At 40.5% G+C, this 18,373-nt stretch overlaps 1 protein-coding gene across 1 annotated transcript in view; it reads left to right on the plus strand.

Moving 5' to 3' along the window:
• LOC135363253 (uncharacterized) overlaps window positions 1–18,373 on the plus strand; it is a 98,018-nt gene that overhangs the window by 13,579 nt on the left and 66,066 nt on the right. Inside the window, exons 6-14 of the mRNA XM_064583889.1 lie at window positions 1,615–1,692; window positions 3,918–3,984; window positions 6,501–6,689; window positions 9,969–10,144; window positions 11,530–11,691; window positions 13,202–13,311; window positions 13,842–14,031; window positions 15,668–15,779; window positions 17,018–17,193. Of these exons, the coding sequence (XP_064439959.1) occupies window positions 1,615–1,692; window positions 3,918–3,984; window positions 6,501–6,689; window positions 9,969–10,144; window positions 11,530–11,691; window positions 13,202–13,311; window positions 13,842–14,031; window positions 15,668–15,779; window positions 17,018–17,193 (1,260 nt within the window). The remainder of the gene's footprint in view (window positions 1–1,614; window positions 1,693–3,917; window positions 3,985–6,500; window positions 6,690–9,968; window positions 10,145–11,529; window positions 11,692–13,201; window positions 13,312–13,841; window positions 14,032–15,667; window positions 15,780–17,017; window positions 17,194–18,373) is intronic.

Below are 18,373 nucleotides of genomic sequence, written 5' to 3' on the forward strand. Positions count from 1 at the left end.
AAATATACATACATCTCTGGAATTACTATTTTGAACATAGTATGTTCCTTATACCATGAAAACCATTATCTTGCAGACCAGATAAATTAAAAAGTGATTATTAGTATTTCAAAAGAGATTTTTTTTTCTTTAAAAAGATTTCATGGGAGGGATGCCTGGGTGGCTCAGTCAGTTATGCATCTGCCTTCGACTCAGGTTATGATCCCAGGGTCCTGGGATGGAGTCTTGCATCAGGCTCCCTGCTCAGAGGGGAGCCTGCTTCTCCCTCTGCCTTCTCTTCCTGTGGCTCCCCCTGCTTGTGCTCTCTCTCTGACAAATAAATAAACAAAAATCTTAAAAAAAAAAAAAAATTTTGTGGGAAAGATTTTAAGTTGTACTGAAAGGCTTTCAGACATCTTAAAAAAAATAGCAGAGCCATTACTTCTAACTAAATTTCAAGCTAAGACCCAGTCTTGAATCCTCTAGACAATTTAACATAGGAAGCCCCTCCTAGACAATTTAACATAGGATATCCTTGAGTTTGGGTGCTCTGAGTCCTACTGCTAGGTTCTGAACACTTTTTTTTATAATCCTTAAAGCTCAAGTAGTTTGAAATCAATGAACACTTTTGTTTATAAAAGTTCGATTATCAAACAACTTTTGGGCCATCTGTCATATCAAGCAATTGCATTTCAATTCATAAGAAGAAAAATACAATGAAAGAACAAGTTTCTTTTAACTTTGTTTTTAATATTTTTAAGGACTGTGAGTGTCCACTTCTGTTGCTTGTCTTCTTCATGCACTGTTTCTCAAAGAACACAGGCCTCATTGCCTAATAATGTTATAAAAAGTGTATGCGTGGTTGGTTACATATTGTCCTATTTTAAAATGTCTTTTGGAATTCGGGTAGTTTTATAGATATCATCTCAGATTCCTATCCATCCCTTTCAGATAATTTTCAATAACTGTTTTCCTTGTTGTATGGAGCAGTTTCTCAATATAAGGTGTGATAGAGAGATATTATAAGTAACTACTCACTGTCAGAGTTGCGAATGGAATATAAACTTCTAAAATTTTCAGTCTCATTTCCTAGACTCATTGGTTTTATTTGTCTCAACAGATTTCAACAATGGAAATCTTAGTAACCATGATGACACAAAGACAGTACTGACTAAATAGTAGTTTAAAAAAAAAAAAATGTCTGTCACAGACGGTTCTTATTCTGATTTTGCTGAAACTGAGTATGTAATTGCGAAGAGAGAAAAGTATCTAGCTCCTCCTTTTTAAACTATCTCCCCTCTCTATTTTGGGAATAGCCTTATGGAGCTGAGGGTCAGTTCATGTCCCCTCGTGGAATTCTGTTTTTCTCTTTCTTGCTTAAGCTGCTATATTTTGTAAGCCACAAATCCTTGAAGGGAAATATATGTTTCACTGAAATGTTTCCTACTAGCTTCATGTTATGTAAAGAAATGAAAATATAATCAAGGGTGTGTGCTCTACATATGCTTTACTTTGTCATTAACTGAAAACAAGCTTTGCCTTTAGAGTATGGATAATAATTTGACAATAATTATTTGGTCACCTGCTTTAAATTTTTAAAAATTTATAGCAATTTTTCTTATTTCTTTTTTACAGTCTGTAACTGTAACAGTAACAAATTCAGACACAGTGAATGACATTATCAACATGTCACTACCAATGCTAGGAATAACTGTAAGTTCCCTTGCAAACTATTTTTAATTTAAAAACCATCTTTGACTTTTGAGATTTGTGTGTGTGTGTGTGTGTTGTGTACCTCCCGTTATAAGACAGCTGATTATTATACATATCATAGTCATATTTTGTCCCCCAGATTTAGAAATTGAAGGCAGCAAAGCTATATTATTAGCCTATACATGGGTGCTCTTCTTGTCTTCCCATTTTAAATTTTCTGCGAATTCAAAATCATAGCATAAAATTGGGCTATAATTTTAGAGTGCTAATAACAACATGCAGTTTATTGTATATATTTTATACACAGACAATAAAATATTTCTAAGTTTCTAAATATTTCCTCCTCTATTGGACTCTTCTGTCTGTGTCTTCGTTCCTGATTCCTCCCCATCCCTGTTTACCCTGGTCATCACCCAAGGACTCAATCCCAGTTAGATGAATCCTAAATTATATGTTTTGTTGTACATTTTGACATAAAGACCACATGGCTAGAAGCTACCTCCTCTTGATGCAGTTCCTTGGGATGAGGCGGCTCACACCCCTTATGAACTGGTAAAGAGGACAAGTTCTGAATAAGACCATGATCTGGGGGCAGTTGCGTACATATCACTTTCATCTTGTTTTGGTTTTAACGGCCTGTTCCTTTATGTTTTGATGGTGCTGGTGTGAGTTGCTGGATTTTTTTTTTTTTTTTTTTTTTGATGAAAAACATGGACATATTTGAGGATGAGGTTTTCTAAGGGAAAAGAGCGGGAGAGTGATAGTCAGATGGACAGAACTGAAGGGAGCACTTGTAAAGCACAGCTTCTTATATAAAATCCTCTATAAATGCAAAAATGTCTTGCTATTATGACATGATATAATTACAAGATTCTTACTTAAATTCTGTCTGACCCAATGGTATAATAAAGCCCCTTAAAAATTCAGAGCAACTGGAATTTAGCATAAGAAATCAATGATTTCTGTACAAACAAAATTTAATAATATATCTGAAATAAAATTGAATTTATAGGTACTGAGTAAAGCACATATCTACATTGATTTCTAACCTGTATGATATATATACCCTAAATAGGAATTAAGTCTTAGAAAGAGAGTGAGTGGTTTTAGGGATGAAGTTGAGGAGATTGATTAATGATGAGGCTCATTTTATTTCATGTTTGTGATTTTCCTTTGCATAAAGTGATCAATCTCAGCACACAAAGAATTTCTGTTTTAATGAAGAATTGGGGTTATTTGGCTTTATGTATGCCTGATTTAAGGGATCCCAGCATAGCATTTCCAAACCCTACCCTACCTTACTGGCTCTCACGAGTTATTTGCAATACAATTTTGAGCAGATTTAGCTATGTGTGTGTGTCTGTGTGTCTGCGTGTGTCTGTGTGTGTGCTGTGTCCATACCTATGACCTTTCTTCATAAGGGCAAGACCATGATTTTGAATCAGGAGTCCAGGGCAAGCATAGTACCTATCACCAACAACTCCACGTCAAACATTTTTTGCTTTAGTCTCCTGGAAGACTCTCTAAAATAGTTCAGCGATCTTTATAATTTAGATGTGTTTGTTTCAAGTAGGACTTCCAGGTTTACTGGGCGGTAATTCTGCTGGGAGTAATTGTTTTCTGCATCTGATATGTTGTCTAGGTTAGAGTCCTTGTTCTTTCTCTCCCTGAAGTGGGGCTTGCCTGCACCAAAGCCAGTGGCTGACTTCAGTCCACTATCTCCTCAAGGCCTCTTGGGCGTTTGTCTCCTTTTGCCCAGGGCTGCTGAGCTATTGATGCCTTTCAAGTTACTTTGCTCAGGAATAGTCATAGCAGGGTATATGGCTCTCTGGACAATATGCATGTCAGGGCAGGGACATTTGGCGGCAAAAGCCAGCATTATCCAAGGAATCTAGAGACAGCGGAAGGCAGGACTCTGAGATTAGAAGTTTCCTCCTTAGCGAAGGGGCACAACTGTGATTTCTTAAGCCATGGGCCACCCACACCGTGAGGGGCTGATTGTACTGTGGTTTCCTGGCCTTTATCAAAAATGACAAGAACCTGGGACGGTCCACTGGAGGCTATGAGGGAACAAGTTAACAAGTACTGTAGCTACCTCCATGGACCAAATGGCATTTATACTGGCCCCAATTCTTCCTTTCTGGAAACAGAGAAATGCAAAGGAAATGTGTTCTTCAAGTACTGTGAAAGATTTGTTATGATGCATAGTTCTTTTTGTTTCCAAGGGCTCTGAGAAAGACTACCAGCTGTGGGTGAGTGCTGGCAAGGAAGCGTCCCCACACCCACTCACTGGTAAGTGTCAGGGAAAATCTAAGATGGGATTGATTAGGTTCAAAATTGTAACTCTACATCTCAAAGTAATGGTTGTTCTATCTTCAGCTTAAATACCCTTAAAAGTGAAAATCACATGCAATATTCACTCTCACGTTTATTAAAGAATTACCAGGTGCTTACTTTTTCCCAGGCACTGAGGACATCTCTTCATTCATCAGCTTAAGGTCTAGTTAGGGAGAGAAATGTAAATTTTTCGTTTCTACTTCATTTTACCTGACAAACAGAGCTGTCTTAAAAATTTTTTTGTTTATTGTTTACTTACTTATTTACTCAGGTATGAAAGCAAAGAATTGGAATTTCTTTTTCCCATCCATTTATTTTTCATATTCCAGTCTTGAATTCCAGTTCCTAACAACTAAATAGCCTCTATTTTGTGAGAATCCGCTAAAATCCAATCATGTCTCTGAATCCAGGTATAGGTATGTATTTAACACCTGCTCTGTGCCCAGAAGTTTTCTCAGCATCATAAAGAAAATGAGATAATCACATTTAAACTCCTCAAGTCTTCACTGACTAAACTACCTGCACTTTGCTGTTTCTCAGGCTTTTTCCATCACTGTTCTTAAGGTTATTGATAAACAGATTACACCTCTCCTAAAGTAGTTATCAGCACAAGTTCTCTAAAAAAAAATCTTTGGATTAGCAAAATTGTTCAGTGCTTACCAGAAATAGAAGGATTAAAAAACCAGAGAAAAAAGAGAGGATCTGTAGCAGACCTTGAAGTATAGTAATGTATGGTAATGGTGACAATGATTTCTGCTAGAAATCTTAGAGCATTCCTTCTTACATGCATTTTTCAAAATCTTTTTAATAATCCTGTGAGGCGGGATGCCTGGGTGGCTCAGTTAAGTGTCTGCCTTTGGCTCAGGTCATGATCCCAGGGTCCTGGGCTCCTTGCTCAGTGGGGAGCTGCTTCTCCCTTGGCCTGCCGCTCCCCCTACTTGTGCTCTCTCTCTCTCTGACAAATAAATAAATAAAATCTTAAAAAGAAAATAATCCCGTGAGGCTATTACTCTTTTTCAAGTTATCTAAAGAATATTTTCAAGTGATCTGGAAATCTAAATAACCAATTTCTTTCTACGAAATGTATATTCCCAGTCTTAGAATACAGAGAGTCACCAAGGGCATAGCTGAGGAAAAAAATCCCCCCCACCATTTCATGTTTCATATTAATATTGACATCTCTGTAAAAGTCGGCCAACCACAAAAAGGAAAAAGTCAAATACTTAAATATATTTATTTTAATAAAGTGATTAATTTAGGTAAAACAATAGAGATGATAACTTTTTAGACTTTGAGCAGCTTCACACACCAAGGCAGCTCTAAGGAATCCGGAGAGCCTGTCATTCATGATGATCCATTGGCAGCATTCAAAATGCATTTTTAACCAATGCTCTCAATTCTCAACTGCAGATTATCTCCTGGTTATCTTTGTGATTTGGTTGTATTGCTGTCGTAGAAGCTTCTTTTTCCTTAAAAGAGGGAAGTCACTGTGATTCTTGTGAACACATCACTGACACTGCATCCATGACAGATGAGAAGGAACAGCAAAAGCTCCCCAAGTTACATTCAATAATAAATCAGAAACGACAGAAAGAGAACTTCCATTCTGTTCTTAAAAAATGAGATCCATATCCTATAGCACAGGGTCTTTGAGAATTCTATAGAGAGGAAACAATTTAAAGCATACAAGAACAAAACAAATCACTTGGCAGGCAACTCTCACTGACTCTGGGTGCAGTTTTCCACTCTGTAAACATCGTTTTGCACTTTGCTTCTGGGTTCCCAACACTGTGCAGCCTTCCCTCTGATCATCACCTGGCAGGACTCCCCTTGGAGGAAGGGCAGCAGTGGGAGGGAAGTATAAAGCATAAAAGCAACCCATCCCACTGCCCTTGAGTAGCTCTGCCTCTAGAAATTGACAAAACGAAATGAAAAAAAATCTGCTCAACTGACATTATGTGAGAGAGAATAGCAATTCTTAATATATATGTTCAATTATTTAAAAAATATTACCCACCAATGCATATTAATATATTTACTCTGATCCTTATAAGTTTGTGTGAGGGCAAGCATTTCAAAGGATGAATGTAAGGCTCAGAGGGGTCAAGTAATTTGCCTAAGATGTGCAGATCTCGTTAGTGTCAAGGCAGAAACTAGAAGGCCTTAAATATTCTCAGATGGAAACACAGCAAAAGTCAGCATTGTGCAATGCACTGATGAATCTTTGTATTCCAAGTAAAGTAACATGCTTTAAATTTTTTTTCTCTTTTAAAAATCTTTTCCTTGGGCACCTGCTTTTTGCAAGGTGTCTCCAACAAGAGCGAATATGATGCTCACTCAGGAGGCACAGAGTGAGTGCCAGAAGCCCCAGGAGAATAGCAGCATATACCAGTGTGATGCATACACTCATGGGAAGGGGGATTTGATCAGAGCCATCACCATCAACCTGAATCTATATTTTTTCCATATAGGACATAAACATCCCTATGGAATTAAAATGAGCCATCTTCCATCTACCACACTGCTGCCGCAGACACCAGAGGACTCCATCTCTCCTTCCACCCTCCAGGAGTCCCTCCTTCTGGAGCAGGGGTTCGCAGAGATGCAAGGCCAGTTCATCCTGAAGCCCAGGCACCCAACGCAGAATGAGCAAGGGAGAGGTGAGCCCCTTCCCTTTCTTCAGGTGTCTTCTCTTGGCTCATGTCTCCACTCTTGCCCACAAATTGAGGACACAGAGCTCACTCTCTCTGTGGGGGGTGGGGAGGAACAGTAGAGGCAAGAACCCCCAAACTGCACAGAATCAAGCTTAGAGAAACCCAAAGGTCTTAAGACCCAACTCACTTCGAGGAAGGTTGTGTGCTTGTTTTAATTCTCCTAGGTAGACTGTTAACTCCTTTCTCTGTATCCCCAGAACACTTTCTACATATAATTATGTGAGTATACATCTGTGTGTCTTCTTAGAGCACAAGCTGTTTGTGGCCTGAAAACAGGTCTTCCCTATTCCAGGGTTTTATCTAGTATCTCAGGCCATCACAGGATGGAATCAAATGACTGCATGGCTTAGACGCACCTGGAATGGAAGAACTGCAGTGGAGTAAAGAGTTATGGAACTGAATTGGATTTATTCTGGGCTTAGGCTGAAGTGGCCTTGGGCTTACAGTTAGAATTCAAGTCTCAATTCTGCCCCCACTTTCCATGTCTGCTTCAGACACAGGTCAAGGCTGGAGCTAGACTGAATGTTTATGGTCAGGGCTTTTTCATCTTCCTTCTTGCTATTTTTTTCCCTACCATTCCAGTATTCTCCCATTGATATTTTTTTCTCTGATGAAAATGTGTTATTCATCTGAGAAGTATTGGGCCAAAATAGAAAGTATTTTATTGTTATGATTGTTATTCTATAAGCACAAGGTTTCAAAAATTTTATTTTTTAATATTCATACCCTAATTCAAGCATTAGGAAACATTAACCCAAATCTTGCCAGGACTGTTTAAGAAAGAATAGGTTTCCATGAAGTTAGCTTGTTTAATCATTCCTATATTTTTCATGGCTATAGCATATATTTTTATTAGTAATAGAGGCAACATGACCTCTAACAGCAAATAATGTACATTATAAAACATCCAGCTAAGCCTGAAAATACCTTGGAGAAAGTATAGGACTCAATGTGTACTTATTTTCTGTATATACTCATAGAGTAGCTAGATATATAGCTTTGTACCAAGGGATACAACATTCTTCTTAAGAGCATTCTTCTTATTAAAGCTGAAGAATGGAATATATTTGGGTAGTTTTAGAAATAATAAAACTAGGGGAAGAGTAGGGAACCCAGGTTGCATACAACAACTCAACTTACATATTAACACGTATCTTCAGCAAATGCATACATTTTGATGTACAGGAATCTCCTCCTGGATTTAAGAATGTGTTTGCTTTCTTTCTTCTCTCCTTTTAAAATGGTAGGTGTATCAATTTCAGGGCAGGAAGAAAGAGCCTTAGTTAAGTAAAGTGGTAGCCATCCTTCATGATTGCCTACCTTCTAGAGGTTGCAAAATCAAATAGAGAATGGGAGTGATGTCTGCTTTGGAGGGGGAAGAGACTGATGTCTAGACTGCCTGAGGCCTTCTGAGCAAGGAAATTACTTTTATCAAGGCTGCCATGAGCCATGCCTTGTGCTGAGTAGTACATTACATTTAGTTCAACGAGTTGTAGGCAGCAGCATTTATGTTAAAGTGAAGCAAACCAAAGCTTCAGAATCTTTGAGTAATCTAACTAGGTGGCAGAACCAGGATGCTTCTGGTTCTTAGATCCTGGTCTCTCTGGTCAGGTGCCATGAGTGTTGCCACCCACGTGAGTGGATACGGTGATGCACTCACTACATCCCAGAAAAGCCCAGTGGACAGGTGTTTATGGGTGTTTGGTGAAATGTTGCTCATTTGTTTATCCTTCTACAGCTTGGCTCCTCTGTGGACTTTTAAAGAATTCAGTTATTTAAGCAGATTTTGGAAGCAAATGTTAAGGTATCTTCTAAGGAAAACATTCATAGCTGAGCAGTAGAAACTTTCAACTCAGCTTTTCACTGCAGATCACCTTTTCTTTGTAAAGCTCTTCTTCTGCATTCCTTTGATAGAGAATGTTGGGTAATTCAAAATCATCTCTGGAAATTGGGGATAAATCAGGCATTCATAATCTCTCATTGTTTTTCTTTTTGTATGTTTTCTTTCAAGCCTTGTACTGGTATGGTGTATATACATGTATGTTTGAGTATGTGTGAGGAATTGGGTGCAATTCATTGTGGATTAGACTCTTTTCAGTAAATATCAAACATAATTTACAAAAAAAAAAAAGTCATCTCTGGGTAGCTTGGTGGGGTATCACAAAAAAACACAGTCACCTGGAATCTTACCACATAGCCAGCATGTAATGACTATTTCCCAAGAACCCTGACTGCAGGAAGTCATCCTTGGGGATGGCCCAGAGCAGAGACACCAGAGGCTGCCTGAGAAGTGGGGTCAGGCGGATCATGTCATGAAAGGCAGATCCTTTTGATCATAGAAAGATGAGCACTCAGGGGCACCTGGGTGGCTCAGTCGTTAAGCGTCTGCCTTCAGCTCAGGTCATGATCCCAGCGTCCTGGGATCTAGTCCTGCATCGGGCTCCCTGCTCAGTGGGAGTCTGCTTCTCCCTCTCCCAATCCCCACCTGCTTGTGTTCCCTCTCTCGCTGTCTCTCTCTGCCAAATAAATAAATAAAATCTTAAAAAAAAAGTTGAGCACTCAGAAAGCCAAAGAGGAAACTTAAGGCTGGGAGGAGACTCACTGTGAAAGCAGATGATTAACAAACTCAGCTTGATTTGAATATCAGATCTTTTGAGCTTTTAAAATCAGATCTGACACTGGATGAATCCACTAATCATACTTACCAATAGGAAACAACAAGTTAAGTGCCTCATGATAAAGCCCAACGGGCAGTAGATGGGATTGAAAGCATTGACACTAAATCTGATCAAGTCTCTAGGTTTAACCATCAGTTTGCAGGATCTGGGGAAGAACTCTTAACACCGTAAGAATGCTATTGGCCAATTTCAAAACATGGAGAATTCTACACAAAAAATGCCTCAGTTTCCCTCTTCTAGCCATTGCAGTGAATGTACCGTAGAGTGGGAATGGTGAAAATAAGGTTAAGCGGGGTGCCTGGGTGACTCAGTTGTTAAGCGTCTCCCTTGGGCTCAGGTCATGATCCCCGTGTCCTGGGATTGAGCCCTGCATTAGGCTCCATGCTGGGTGGGAAGCCTGCTTCTCCCTCTCCCGCTCCCCCTGCTTGTGTTCCATCTCTCACTGGCTCTCTATCAAAAAATAAATAAAATCTTTAGAAAAAAAAAAGAAAAGAAGGTTAAGCAAATAAAACAACTACTACTACTACTAATTTCACTTCTTCCTTAGATTACGGGCAGAAGACACTTAAAAGCCGTTTTTTCAGAGACTGGGCCTGTTGTCTGGGCTCCAGCACTAGCCAGCACAGCCAGTGCACAACCCCACCTTCTTCAAAGCCAGGACAGCTCTTTGGAGTTTCCCTCATGGATGTGTGTGATAAAGACAACCTGCCGTTGCCAATTCTGGTAGGTCATCTCCTTTTGGTCTTCTATAGCCCTCCTGAGGAGTGGAAACTCTGAGAGGCTACGTGTCCTCATCCAAATCTATCCCCAAATGGAGAAGTCTTTTGACAGCCCCTGACTTTGGCTGAGAAGCTCTGTTAGTGTTATTTCAAAGAATAGAATCTGATTTAGGTCCTGCAGAGTCATGAGGCAAATACAAGAGGAAAAGACATTCTTCTCCATTCCACTTGGGTCTTGTTTCCACAAAGACATGCGGAGGCTTGTTCAGATCAGTCAAAATGGACTCTGTATGTGAGTCTCTGAGAGTCCACCTCATCTTCACACTCTCCCTTCATTGCCTTCCTGCACTCACATGAGTCTCAAGTCTCCTTCAGCGGAGTCTACTCAGTCTAACAATTGTAAACATCTGACATGAGCATAGACTCATCCTCTGGCAAATAGGAATCTGTTAATCCTAACAGAATATGTCAAATGAAAGCCACAGAGTTTGGCCTGTGTTATCTCAAACTGCTGTAGTGAATTGTCAGTGTGGACCTTCACTGAGTATTCGGTGTCTCCGCAAGCACTGTACGGGATGTAGGGAACGTTCTGCTAGCTATGAAGAAATGTATTATACTAGCTAGCATGTTACCTGCTAGCTACTACCCCAGTTCCTTGCATCACAGCAAATTTAGGGGCTAGCTAGGATTATCATCCTCCGCACTGCCTAAACGAATCAGAAAAGCCTCAGTACAGGATGTATGTGCCCCAGCTCTCACAATAGATAAGTAGCATAATAGACTTCAGATCCGTTGGATTCCCTGAGTCCAGCCCTTATTAAATTTCTACACAGCAGGGAGAGGACATGAAGATACAGCAAAAGACAATGAAAGACTCATGAGAAGGGAGGGTAATCAGAGAAGGGGAAGAGAGTTTCTGAGCCTGACTTTAAAAGAGGGAATGATATAGAACAAGTAGGAATGGAGTATACAGTCACTTAAAGAGAAATAAACAAATGGGAAATGAGTATTTCCTAAATAGACTTCCATACTTGGGGAAGAGCATCTACGTAAGGGGATAATGAGAAAAGAATGGTAAAGTAGGAAACAGACGGTGATTGCGCAAAGGCCTTGAAGCAGAGAAATTTGATTTAAGAGTGGAAACTCAATGGAAAGGAAAATCTGATTAAAAGAAGTGTTTAAAATGTTTCAGTGTATGACTGTAAAATGGATATTTGGGTAGAAAGTATATAGAGAGACACTGAAAAAACAGCCATCTAAATTGACTTTAGTCCTTTCTGCACGAAAACAGTATACCATTGCATTCCCCTCCTCTTTCAAAACGGAGGCAAGCTTGAGCTCTGCGTTTGGGGATATGAGATGCGATATAATTTCCTTTTCTTCCTACAGGATATGCTTTCCTTTATTAATCAAAAAGGGCCACTCACAGAATGCATCTTCAGCAAATCACCCAATATAAAATCAACTAGGGTCATAAAGGAGAAACTAAATTCTGGGGTCAAAGTGGACCTGTACAGCGAATCTGTTCATGTGGTCGCATCCGTCTTAAAGGTAGGGAAGGTTCTAGCATTATCCACACATGAGTAACTGACGCTATGATTGGTGTCTTTCATCATGACTGCTCAAGAACCATAATGGGCATAATAGATTAAGAACCTGACAAGCTGGTAAACGCTTGATAAATCAAAATTTAAGGAAGCTACTTTAGGAGTTAAAAGCCCCATATGTTAGAAATACTTTCTGTTTTCACTACACACCGCCTACCCCGCCTTCACTCCTGAAGTCGCCATGCAAAATACTAATACTGAAATGACTTCTAGTCATGATAATAAATTTCAAAATACACACCAATACATACACACTGTTTACTCATGCAAACATCCTCCCCACCCTCCTAGTGAAGGCAAACTTTCCAAAAGAAATAGAACAGGGAAAGAATTTAATCCATCCACCTTGGCACTTGTGAACAGCTCTGAACAACCCTATGTTAACGTAGTAATGACTACAGTCTTAGAATCTCAGTCACATTTGGTCTTCCCTTGTTCCCCGTTAATGTTCGAAGATGTGCTAAATAGCAAAGTCCAGAAATGACTTCGGTAACCACTCCTACACTGGGGCCATAGTGATATCCAGTAGTAATATACATATAGGCATCAGGAGACAGGAGAAGAATGCTGATACATTAGGTAGCAAGATGAGTGTTGCCCTCTGTAAGGTGCGCACATGGAATCCATTTTCTAGCAAGAGTTAGGAGGTTCTTTCCCGATTCCGTGTTATAAGCACCGACTAGGGAGAGGGTGAGCACTTGTGGGTATAGTGCTTAGACATTTCTAAAGTTTTCTCTTCCTGAAGTTGACGGATCTTGGTGGAGAAACAGACTCTGCAACCTTGGACTTGATAATATTGTCAAACTAACTGGGAATTGACCTAATGTAGAAATGAATCTATCCTCAGGACCTCAGTGAGTCTACCATTAGACTCTCGACTTTTAGACAGTTAAGAAAAGGAAAAATGAAGCAATTGTGAGAGTAGCTTTCTTCCAAGGAGCACACCTACCCCGAGTGAGAAGACCTAGTTCTTTCCTAATATGTGTGCAAAAGCCCACCTGTTTGTGTTTTGATTGTTTCAGGCCTTTTCTTGCTAGAGTTAAGAGCTAGCACTGTGTCTAAAACAAGCAACATGGGTAAGCGTATTTCTGTCCAAGAAGCTAATAGGATTTAGGATGGTCTATAGCCAGACGCTGTCAGTTTGTGGTACTTTGCAAAAAAAGCACACAAAGAAAATAAGTTCCAGATGATAGAAGGGAGCTTTATCTCCATTTCTACCACAGCCTAAGCTCTGCTTTTATGCCTCTAAGATTTAGGGGGAGAAAATCCAAGCACCTGCTGCTGCGTGTGAAAGTCAATAGAGAGTCAGAGCCGAGCTCCATGTGGGTCACAGTTTGGGTATCTGTGAAGGAAGTGGGGGCTGAACTGAATTTTTTAACTACATATTTTCTCTCTAATATTTCCAATACATATTTTCTATAATATATATACATATTTATTTTTATCTCCATAAGGATTTCCTAAGAAATATCCCAGGAAGTATATTTTTGTTCAATCTCTATGACAAATGGCTCGGTGTTATTGATCAAGGGAACGAAGAGGAGAAGATGACTGCAGCGCGGAGGTAATGATGCAATAATTACTCTACTGTGGTCACATCTCCAAAATACAGCGAACATAGTATTAGCAAAATATTGGCTTACGTTTTGCAGCTTTGCCCACTAAAATCATGACCAATGTCAAAGAGTTTCAATTCTTCACAGCCATGGGGGTCAGCTTCAGAATAGAGGTACGCCTTAGGGCTATTATTGTTCTTCCTCTGATCTTATTAATGTGGACTCCTTGGCCATTTGACACCTTCTGGATCCATGAAACTTGTAGACGAAATTCCCTGGTTGAAGACACATGAAAGAGCATCAACTGCCAGGGCTATGACCTTAAAAGTCTGTCAAACATTTAACTAACCAGAGAAGTTTTTATCTGGCTCAGGAACTGAATTCAGTGCACCAATTTTGTCTACATTCATGCCTGGAACTCTGCTACAGCGGGTTGTGTGCTAGATATACAAGGTTGTATCCTTTTCCCTGTCTCTGTTTTTCCAATCTCCTAAGTGGAATCACTTGCCTAATTTAAAAGTGTGTTTTCTGACCTTAGGCTTTTAGCCCAGCTGCCAAGAGCAAATGTTGTTCTCTTGCGATACCTTTTTGGAGTGCTATACAACATCGAGCAACATTCCTCATCCAATCAGATGACAGCTTATAATTTATCCGTTTGTATAGCCCCAAGCGTTCTTTACCCACCTGATTCCGACAGCTTGGAATTGGAAGACAACTTGATAAAAAAGGTAATGAGAGCTCTCATTTTTGTCCCCCAGGGGGTAGAATCCCTACTTTGACCCGGACATGTGCAGTAGTAACTCTGACAAAAGGAACTTTGTGAAGTGCACATTTTCATTAGGCCCCTGTGGAGTGGCAGAGTTCTTTATCCTACTCTGGTGGGGTCTGGGAAGGGGTGTTGTTAAACGGAAAACTCAGAGCGGTCGAGTCACTTCTTCCCGCTCCAGGAGACTAAACCTAGACTGACTAAACGAGAGAGAAAAGAGTCGTGTGATACGATAGAAAAGAACCTGGGCTTTGGAGCTTCACTAGTCAAGGTTCAACTCTCAGCCTAATCCCTGAGGGACTCGTAACCTTGGGCAAAGCCATGGTTTCCTCACTACACAATGGCGACAACAGCCAGCTCCTCCGGTCATCACTGGCACATCCTAGGTGGCTTGGGCAATATGAGCCCGCATGGCTCCAAAGACATTGGCCTTCCTCTGCCAATTGTGGCTCTTCTAGAAAAGTACTCGGCTACTATTTCACCTCTGCTATGTCAACAGAAACTAGCAAGAGATTCCAGAACATCCTAATAAGATGACAGGTCTTCCCCAAGCTCACCCAGAGAGAGCCTGTATGAGGCAAAGCCATGAGTGTGAAGGGACTGAAGTTAGACAGACAGATACGTTTTCTCTCCAGTTGTGTGGGTTTTCCCTCACAACCCCACAAAAATCTGTACTTCCCAACTTTAAGATACTTCTTCATTTAAGAAATGGTTTTCTTAAGTTTTTGTTCATACTTTATAAAGTTTCATAAGATGGTATACATCAGTTACAGCTCAATAAAACTGGAAAAAAAATTTAAAAACAAAAAATAAGTAAACTTTAATAAGGTAGGCTACTTTGAAAATTATCCTAGTTTTATTTATTTTTTGATATGTATTTATTTGAGGGAAAGAGAGAGCGTGAGCGGGGCTGGGGCAGAAGAAGAGGGAGAGGGAGAGGGAGAAGCCCAAGCTGATTCCCCGCTGAGCACAGAGCCCAAAGTTGGCTCCATGTGGGGCTGGATCTCACCATCATGAGATAGTGATCTGAGCCAAAATCAAGAGTCAGATGCTCAACAGAGGGGCCCCCAAAATTATCCTAGGCTTAATGATGTAACCACTGATACCAAAATGTTACCTATTAAACTAGGCCACATATTAAAACTTTAGCCTACTGATTAGCAGTATTTTAAAATGTGTACCCAAAGTACACGGAAAAGTATCACTCTTCCTAAGTTATTTCTTAGAGAATTCTGGTCTCTGTTTTTTATTTTATTATTTTTTTTAAGATTATATTTATTTTCTTGACAGAGGCAGACACAGCGAGAGAGGGAACACAAGCAGGGGGAGTGAGAGAGGGAGAATCAGGCTTCCCGCTGAGCAGGGAGCCCGATGTAGGGCTGATCGCAGCACCCTGGGATCATGAGCTGGGCTGAATGCAGACGCCTGACCGATTGAGCCACCCAGGCGCTCCTGGTCTCTATGTATTTTTGTCAATTGTGAATTTTTCTGGGAAATCTTTCACATTCTTTCTTAGATCCAAGGTCTATAGACATAATGTGATTTATAACTATGCCCTATGGAAAAGAGCACCCCATTTTTGTCTTTTTGTGTTACAGATTTCTCTTGTACAATTTCTCATTGAAAATTGCCTTAAAATATTTGGAGAAGACATCACTTCCCTCTTGGGAGAGAACTCAATGAGTCGTGGTAACAGCGAGCAGGCTGCAGGTACCGGGAATAATTTATTTGGCTTTAGTGAGAAGCAGACAGCAAGGCTGCCAGGGGTCATGGGAGATGCTTAGACAGAGCTGTTCTGGAGCCCAGAGCATCGCCAGGGCAAGGATTTCCATGTGCTCCTTCTCCCGAAGGCTGGCTCACAGGTCAAGGGAGGTTCCACACTGTTGTGAGACCAAAGAAAGGATAAGATGAGGTCTCTGACTTCAAGAAGGTTTCTAGTGTAGATCATAACGGAATTAGGACTCATCATGGTATGCCACAGTGTTTGGGAACTTTTTCTCACAAAATTTAAATGGGTGCTATATATATATCTATGTAGTTATATATATTACATAATTATATACTGATACTATATAAATATATAAACATAATGTATATATTTATGTATATTACATGTGCGCTGGTTGAAGCCAGAGAAAGGGGCTTTTCTTCCCCTCCCTCCTCTTTTGGCTCAGGGTCTCTTGAGGCACCACAGGATTCCAGTGCCCTTTGAAGCGGGTTGAAAAGAATTGGCATCTTTGAGAAAAAAGGACTTGACTTGATGTCAAACAACCTCTCCAGAGTGTAAATTCCTGTACCCCCACTTACCAGCTATATTATCTTTGGCCAGTTATACCAGCTCAGCATCAGTTTATTCATCTCTAAAATGTGGATAAAAATAATGTCTAAATTTTAGAATTGTTGTGTAGAATAAATAAGATGATGGATGTAATCCAAAAAAAGCCATTAATAGCACTAGGAGAAGTGCCCCTGAGTCTAGATGTAGTATGATTTGAGCCTAGCTAATCAGACCTAACTGGCAGCAGTCCACCTTAGAAGGTAGACTTTCGATTCAGAACCTGGAGACACGTATCATCAATCCCTCCATATTTTTGACATTTCTTCTTTTCATGACACGTACCACATGCTTTGAGGAAAGTTTTAGGAAAATACAAGTCATCAGGAATTAAGATGAGTCTGGGGCACCTGGGTGGCTCAGTCGTTAAACATCTGCCTTCAGCTCAGGTCATGATCCTGGGGTCCTGGTACCGAGCCCCGCATCAGGCTCCCTGCTCCAAGGGAAGCCTGCTTCTCCCTCTCCCCCTCCCCTTACTTGTGTTCCCTCTCTTGCTGTCTCTCTCTCTCTGTCAAAAAATAAATAAAATCTGTAAAAAAAAAAAAAAAGGAAAAAGAAGGTTCAACATATTAAACAACAACTACTACTACGAGTACTCTCACTTCTTCCTTAGACTCCAGCCTGAAGACTGTGAAAACCCGTTCTTTCAGAGACAGGGTGTTTTGTCGGGGTTCCAGCACTTCCCAGCACAACCAGTGCACAGCCCCACCTTCCGCAAAGCCAGGACAGCTCTTTGGAGTTTCCCTCATGGATGTGTGTGATAAAGACAACTTGTCCTTCCCAATTCTGGTAGGTCAACTCCTTTTGGTCTTCTAGAGCCCTCCTGAGAAGGGGAAACTCTGAGAGGCCAAGCGTCCTCATCCAAATCTATCCCAAAAATGAAGAAGTCATTAGACAGCCCCTGGCTTTGGCTGAGAAGCTCTATAACTGTTATTTCAAAGAATAGAATCTGATTTAGGTCCTGCAGAGTCATGAGGCAAATGCAACAGGAAAAGACATTCTTCTCCATTCCACTTGGGTCTTGTTTCCACAAAGACATGCGGAGGCTTGTTCAGATCAGTCAAAATGGACTCTGTGTATGTGAGTCTCGGAGACTCCACCTCATCTTCACACTCTCCCTTCATTGCCTTGCTGAACTCACATGAGTCTCAAGTCTCCTTCAGCGGAGTCTACTCAGTCTAACAACTGCAGACATCTGACACGAGCATAGACTCATCCTCTGGCAAATAGGAATGTGTTAATCCTAGGAGAATATGTCAAACGAAAGCCACAGAGTTTGGCCTGTGTTATCTCAAACTGCTGTAGTGAATTGTCAGTGTGGACCTTCACTGAGTATTCGGTGTCTCTGCATGCACTGTACGGGATGTAGGGAACGTTCTGCTACCTATGAAGAAATGCATCATCTTAGCTAGCATGTTACCTGCTAGCTACTTACCCCAGTTCCTTGCATCACAGCAAATTTAGGGGCTAGCTAGGATTATCATCCTCCGCACTGCCTAAACGAATCAGAAAAGCCTCAGTACAGGATGTATGTGCCCCAACGCACACAATAGTTAAGTAGCATAATAGACTTCAGATCCGTTGGATTCCCTGAGTCCAGCCCTTATTAAATTTCTACACAGCAGGGAGAGGACATGAAGATACAGCAAAAGACAATGAAAGACTCATGAGAAGGGAGGGTAATCAGAGAAGGAGAAGAGAGTTCCTGAGCCTGACTTTAAAAGAGGGAAGGAAATAGAACAAGTAGGAATGGAGTATACAGTCACTTAAAGAGAAATAAACAAATGGGAAATGAGTATTTCCTAACTAGACTTCCATACTTGCGGAAGAGCATGTATGTAAGGGACAAATGTGAAAAGAATGGGAAAGTAGGAAACAGACGGTTATTCCGCAAAGGCCTTGAGGCAGAGAAGTTTGATTTAAAAGTGTAAACTTAGTGGAAAATCTGATTAAAAGAAGTGTTTAAAAT

The sequence above is a fragment of the Mirounga angustirostris genome, unplaced genomic scaffold (assembly GCF_029215605.1).
Source record: "Mirounga angustirostris isolate CCGP_5_RB_7025 unplaced genomic scaffold, mMirAng1.0.hap1 SCAF_81, whole genome shotgun sequence".
NCBI classification, from domain to species: domain Eukaryota; kingdom Metazoa; phylum Chordata; class Mammalia; order Carnivora; family Phocidae; genus Mirounga; species Mirounga angustirostris.